General features: G+C 41.3%; 1 protein-coding gene across 1 annotated transcript; it reads right to left on the bottom strand.

Annotated features, from left to right (window-relative positions):
* Nucleotides 1-459: 459 nt before the first annotated feature.
* On the bottom strand, nt 460-7,116 carry LOC148702984 (uncharacterized). Its single transcript, XM_088701361.2, has 2 exons — nt 2,314-7,116; nt 460-2,029 (listed from the first exon to the last, which is right to left on the bottom strand). Exons 1-2 carry the CDS (start codon nt 3,659-3,661, stop codon nt 2,013-2,015), a joined length of 1,365 nt encoding a protein of 454 aa, XP_088557487.1. The 5' UTR covers nt 3,662-7,116; the 3' UTR covers nt 460-2,012.
* Nucleotides 7,117-7,327: the final 211 nt, after the last annotated feature.

Genomic DNA, 7,327 nt, shown 5'->3' with positions numbered 1-7,327 from the left:
AAATGCTGGCCAGTATCCAGAACAGAAATCCATCTCACATCTACATACTAAACGGCACCTCGCGGGAATTCTACATCCGCGGAAAGCCATACTGCACCTCGCGGGGTCTTACTATGCCCGGCGGCAAGCAGAATATAAGTCGTAGGACCGGCCGATCCTACGCCTAGGGCCGTGTCCCCCCTAGAAAGGGACTGGGCTCCGCCCACCCAGAAGGCTACTATGTGCACAAAGGCCGATGTTCAACCCCATCGACTATAGGTGTCCTGCAGATACTGCCAAGCCATGTATAAATGCCATAATGCACCCTCCCAATACTCTACTAAAAAGGAGCATAATTAAGACTACCACTCACTCGACTCCGACCCAATCATAAACTAACATTAGGGTTGGGAGTGAGGGGTCAAGGGTGTGCAATGCAACTCAATATACCATTGAAATGGGCTCTACAAATCTTTGAAATAGAGGAAATGGAATCAATTTACAAAAGAAGTCATTTCACAATTCAGATCAAATTTAACTACTCATAAAGGAGTATAATCAAGGCTACCACTCATAAGTCTTTGAAATATAGGAAATGAAATCAATTTACAAAAGAAATCATTTCACAATTCGGAATCAATTTGATTACTCATCAACCCCTCGTAATTCCTCTCAATGTTCCCTCAAATGCATGTACAGAATAATCAAGCATAGAGAATCAAGATTATAGAGGAATCTACTATAACAATTAATCAATAAGCTCAGGTGGAATCAAGTCACACTTGGCAACATTTATGAAAATGAATAAGGAATGTGCTCATGGTGCAAAGTACAAACTCCCACTCACCTGCCAATCCGGCACGGCCTCGATACGCCTCTAGAATTTTACAGTAGGCAGCAGGGGACTTCTTCCTCTTGTTCCCTAGCTTCTTGCCCAACTGTGACATGCATTTACAATACATTTAGTTTTGTATCAAGGGCTATAATCTACGTGCCAATTATAATATAGGGAACTTTAATTGATTCAGCTCCCCCATTCCCTAAATCTTTTCTTTTCTTTCTTCTTTTTCTTTTTAATTAATTAACTCACCATTTATGTGTATTAGGGACTCCTTTGCATGAGTACAAGGTCCCTTTTAGCTTGATCTAGGCTTAATACTCTATTATAGCATGAAATCCCCTATTTTCCACCCGGATGAACAGTAACCCGAACTGACAGTGGGTTACTTCATCCCGGTTTTGATCCACTTTCAGGACTCCAAATTTGATGAAATTTTTACCTAACATTCTACACTCATAGGAAATTCCAAAGAGGTAAAATGCATTGCTATCGGAGGTCGTTTGGCCCCCTAAATAATTCGCCGAAGTTGGGACTTCGACACAATTTTTCCGTAGTGTCGGAAAAATTTGTCAAAATCCGATTCTTCCTTTTTTAACCGCCTCTACAACCCTTATCCGACCCCTCTAGACTATATCCACCCTTTGTATAGCCTAATGTCATCAAAAGACTAGATAGGGACGGATATTTACCTTTTTCTTTTTGGAAATCGAGGTCCTTGCGTAGAGGGGAAGGAGATCTACACTTTTTCCTTCAGCTAGAAGTGCAACCGGGATCCCTTTCCCTCTCGAATCCCCTTCCTCTTCTTCTTTCTTCTTCTTCTTCTTCTCTTTTTCTTTCTTTCTTTCCTCTCTGTTTCACGCCTGAGACTCCCTCTCTCTCGGTTTCATTCCACCGACAGCACAACCCTCTAATTAAATCACATCAAAACACTATTCACCCTTTGTTTAATATTATTAAATTCCCATTTTGCCCTTGCCACTTCGATATATCTGCAATTATGCCATTATCTTTTGATTCCTTCCCATTTTGCCCCTAACACTTCAACATATCTACCGTTATGCCATTATCTTTTGATTCTTTCCTATTTTACCCCTTATATTAATTGAAAAGGACTATTCTATCCCTTTTTATATAAAAAAAATATTTTGGGGTTATTACATCCTCCCCCCTTATATAAAATTCGTCCTCGAATTTAAAAGAGTAAATTACCTGATTACTCAAAGAGGTGAGTATATCTACTCTTCATATTCTGCTCGGTGTGGTATTGGGAATCAAATAAATTGGAAGTGTTTTACCTTCTATTTCTACCACACAGGTAGGATACACATACTTCGCTTTTATACTATCCCCTACAGGTGTACTAATAGCTAAGAGAATATGCATTAATATCTTATCCTTAGCTAACTTTTTAGCAAAATAAGGGGATACAAATGAATGGGTAGCTCCAGAATCAAATAACACTCTAGCTTTAATCTTATCAATGAGGAGTATACCTGTCATAGCTGCATTCGATGCCTGTGCCTCCTGTGGATTTACCGTGAACACCCTTCCTTGCCCTCTGCCTACTGGAGCTGACAGTTGAGATGGTCCAGCACTCTGCTGTGATGTTTGTGCTTGACCTCTACCTCTGCCTACAGGCTCCCTACTATTAGGCCTGTCCATCTGCACAGAAGGATAGGATGCCAAAGGCACAAACTGCTGGGCGGCACCCTGCGGGCATTCTCTGACAAAATGACCCGGCTGTCCACATCTGTAGCACACTCCCTGACCCATTCTGCATCTGCCAGGGTGTTGCTTCCCACATATGCCACATACTGGCCATGATTGGAACCTAGATTCAGTTCTGGCCATAGTGACTGGAGGACGAGGTACTGATGGTAGAAAAGTATCTTGTGATTGACCTCTTTCCCTCCATTTCCTCTTACGTGGGGCAGGTGGAGCTGAGCGTACAGACTGCTCCATCGGGCCCTCCGAGAGATCTACTCCCTCAGATCTATCTCTACTGCTTTGCCCTTTCCCCATACTCATTTTCCTCTGTTCTCTTTCAGCTCTTTCCTCTTTGTTTCTGGTCTCCCACTGTTTTGCTTTATCAATCAGCTTAGATAAGGTGGGGACCTCTACTGCCAGTACTGCATTATAAAGTGGGGAAATCAGACCTCGCCTGAATCTTTCTATCCTGGCAGCTTCAGTGGGGATGATGTAAGGAGCATACTTCCCCAATCTAGTGAACTCACGAGCGTACTCAGATACGCTCATTCCGGGCATCTGCTTCAGCCTCTCAAACTGAAGAGCCCGATTCTGCCTCTCAGCTGGAGACAAAAACTCATCCATCACTGCTTGCCTGAACTCTTCCCAGGTTGGAGGATTCCTACTGTACAATCTGTCCTCCACGTGCCTCTGGTACCAGCCCCAGGCATCTTCTTTCATTGTGAGCCCTACAAGTTCTATTGCCCTTGCATCAGAACAGGGCAGTCTCCGTATCATCTTTTCAGTCTCCTCCAGAAATCTCTGAGGATCTTCACCTTCTTCCCCCTTAAACTCCGGGGTTCTGAGCCTCAGAAATTCCTGTACAGTAATCCTCTCATCATCTAGAGCCCGCCTGGCCAAACTTCTTGGCACAGGTACAGGAGGTGGGATGGATACTACTGACGGGGCAGGAGATTTCCCCCGAGCAATCTGCTCCCTCAGAGCCTGATTCTCCGCCAGTAACTGTTCCATCAATGTATCTCTACTTCCTACATCTCCTTGATCATCAACCCTCCGTCTATCAGCAGGAGGAGGTTTTTCTCTTTGGGGCTCGACATGTGCAGAACCCGCATCCAATGCTATATCTGGCTCCATCCTCCTTCCAAGACGAGCAGGTCCTCTCCTAGGAAGTATTCTTTATATCTCTCTAAAAAAGTCAAAAAGAAAGGATGGTCGTTACACACTGAGTTATGATATATTTTACTGAGTTGTAAATGACTCATAAAATAACATACAGAAAAATCCTATGCTCCATAGTATAATCCTATACTTAATCCTGACTCACCCTATTGCTCTGACAAGACTCTCTTAACCTTTGCTCTGATACCAAGCTTTGTCACGACCCCCGCCCCGTTCCCGGCGGGCCGCCGCGACGGTCCTAGGGTGCGGGTAGGCATAAGGCCACCAGCCACCGCGTAGAACCCTACTACCTATCAATCATCAATAAATCTTGAAAAATTTGGCATGATGCATGCACAAAATGATCACTTTTCCTATAGTGACCTGTCAGGATTATCTCAATACATACAACACACTACCTGTCAGAGCAGCAATCACATAATCCGTCACATAATGAACCTGGACAATATATATCAATACATTATCTCAGGCATATAACTCATATGTATAAAAATCTGGTTCCCATTCCATCCATGGTCAAACCCATATCCACAACAGGATCTATGACTGTAACTATACACTATATATAATAGAAGGTTTATAATACACCAAAAGGGTATAAACCTCTATCTACATTATACTATACTATACTATACTATGGAGCGGCACAGCTAGCAGGCAACCACTAATCCTGCTCCTCTCTATACAATACCTTTCCTGCAATCAAAAACATCAAACTGGGGAGTGAGTATATAAATACTCAGTGAGTGGAGTAGAGAGTACTATGCACATGAGACAAGATATAATCATGGCTCGAGGTAAAATCTCAAGATCAATAACAAGATGAACATGAACTCAACATAAAGAATATGGAGTAAATCATCAATATCACCACAATCAATATCAACTCATCTGAAGCATATATGGAATAATCAAGTCAACATATATGCTACTCATGAATATGTTCAACAGGTCATAGTACTGAATCATATAAATCAGGTGTCAATAGGCTGAATCATCAACAAGACAGCTATCGGGAGGTGGGTTTTACGCCCCAGACGAACCAGCAACAACTCCCTACTGCCATATGCATACATCGAATATGACACCACACCAATATGTAAATCATCACTAGACAGCTGTCGGAAGGTGAGTTTTACGCCCCAGGCGAACCAGCAACAACTCCCTACTGTCACATGCATATTCAGGATAAGACACCATACCGATAACATAAATGCTAGACAGCTATCGGGAGGTGGGTTTTACGCCCCAGGCGAACCAGCAACAACTCCCTACTGTCATATACATATGCAGGATAAGACACCACACTGATCATATAAATGCTGGCCAGTATCCAGAACAGAAATCCATCTCACATCTACATACTAAACGGCACCTCGCGGGAATTCTACATCCGCGGAAAGCCATACTGCACCTCGCGGGGTCTTACTATGCCCGGCGGCAAGCAGAATATAAGTCGTAGGACCGGCCGATCCTACGCCTAGGGCCGTGTCCCCCCTAGGAAGGGACTGGGCTCCGCCCACCCAGAAGGCTACTATGTGCACAAAGGCCGATGTTCAACCCCATCGACTATAGGTGTCCTGCAGATACTGCCAAGCCATGGATAAATGCCATAATGCACCCTCCCAATACTCTACTAAAAAGGAGCATAATTAAGACTACCACTCACTCGACTCCGACCCAATCATAAACTAACATTAGGGTTGGGAGTGAGGGGTCAAGGGTGTGCAATGCAACTCAATATACCACTGAAATGGGCTCTACAAATCTTTGAAATAGAGGAAATGGAATCAATTTACAAAAGAAGTCATTTCACAATTCAGATCAAATTTAACTACTCATAAAGGAGTATAATCAAGGTTACCACTCATAAGTCTTTGAAATATAGGAAATGAAATCAATTTACAAAAGAAATCATTTCACAATTCGGAATCAATTTGATTACTCATCAACCCCTCGTAATTCCTCTCAATGTTCCCTCAAATGCATGTACAGAATAATCAAGCATAGAGAATCAAGATTATAGAGGAATCTACTATAACAATTAATCAATAAGCTCAGGTGGAATCAAGTCACACTTGGCAACATTTATGAAAATGAATAAGGAATGTGCTCATGGTGCAAAGTACAAACTCCCACTCACCTGCCAATCCGGCACGGCCTCGATACGCCTCTAGAATTTTACAGTAGGCAGCAGGGGACTTCTTCCTCTTGTTCCCTAGCTTCTTGCCCAACTGTGACATGCATTTACAATACATTTAGTTTTGTATCAAGGGCTATAATCTACGTGCCAATTATAATATAGGGAACTTTAATTGATTCAACTCCCCCATTCCCTAAATCTTTTTTTTTCTTTCTTCTTTTTCTTTTTAATTAATTAACTCACCATTTATGTGTATTAGGGACTCCTTTGCATGAGTACAAGGTCCCTTTTAGCTTGATCTAGGCTTAATACTCTATTATAGCATGAAATCCCCTATTTTCCACCCGGATGAACAGTAACCCGAACTGACAGTGGGTTACTTCATCCCGGTTTTGATCCACTTTCAGGACTCCAAATTTGATGAAATTTTTACCTAACATTCTACACTCATAGGAAATTCCAAAGAGGTAAAATGCATTGCTATCGGAGGTCGTTTGGCCCCCTAAATAATTCGCCGAAGTTGGGACTTCGACACAATTTTTCCGTAGTGTCGGAAAAATTTGTCAAAATCCGATTCTTCCTTTTTTAACCGCCTCTACAACCCTTATCCGACCCCTCTAGACTATATCCACCCTTTGTATAGCCTAATGTCATCAAAAGACTAGATAGGGACGGATATTTACCTTTTTCTTTTTGGAAATCGAGGTCCTTGCGTAGAGGGAAAGGAGATCTACACTTTTCCCTTCAGCTAGAAGTGCAACCGGGATCCCTTTCCCTCTCGAATCCCCTTCCTCTTCTTCTTTCTTCTTCTTCTTCTTCTCTTTTTCTTTCTTTCTTTCCTCTCTGTTTCACGCCTGAGACTCCCTCTCTCTCGGTTTCATTCCACCGACAGCACAACCCTCTAATTAAATCACATCAAAACACTATTCACCCTTTGTTTAATATTATTAAATTCCCATTTTGCCCTTGCCACTTCGATATATCTGCAATTATGCCATTATCTTTTGATTCCTTCCCATTTTGCCCCTAACACTTCAACATATCTACCGTTATGCCATTATCTTTTGATTCTTTCCTATTTTACCCCTTATATTAATTGAAAAGGACTATTCTATCCCTTTTTATATAAAAAAAATATTTTGGGGTTATTACATGTATTTTTGACAAAAATGCCCATATTAAAATATAATAATTACATAGCTTGTCCCTTTATAAACCTAAAAATCTGCTGGAGCCAAGAACCCTAGCCGTCAGACTCCCTTTCGTAAGAAAATTTATTTTTCTTTTCAATTTTTGTATGCATCTCTTGAACCATATTTTAGAAGAAAAAAATTTTAATCCTTCTCCGTACCTTCCAAAATCAATCTATTGTTATATTATGAAAAAATTAATTTATACTAATAATTATAATATTTTATACCTTTATAATTGTATTATACTATAAATATTATATTATATTACATTATATTATAATATAT

This window comes from Phoenix dactylifera, chromosome 7, assembly GCF_051530095.1.
Source record: "Phoenix dactylifera cultivar Ajwa chromosome 7, Ajwa_hap1_PhDact_Kaust_v1.1, whole genome shotgun sequence".
In the NCBI taxonomy this organism is placed as follows: domain Eukaryota; kingdom Viridiplantae; phylum Streptophyta; class Magnoliopsida; order Arecales; family Arecaceae; genus Phoenix; species Phoenix dactylifera.
This window is presented reverse-complemented; position numbering and strand designations above follow the sequence as displayed.

Excerpts from the sequence above, each read along its gene's own strand:
- LOC148702984 (XM_088701361.2), bottom strand. The coding sequence starts at position 3,661 with ATGGAGCCAGATATAGCATTGGATGCGGGTTCTGCACATGTCGAGCCC.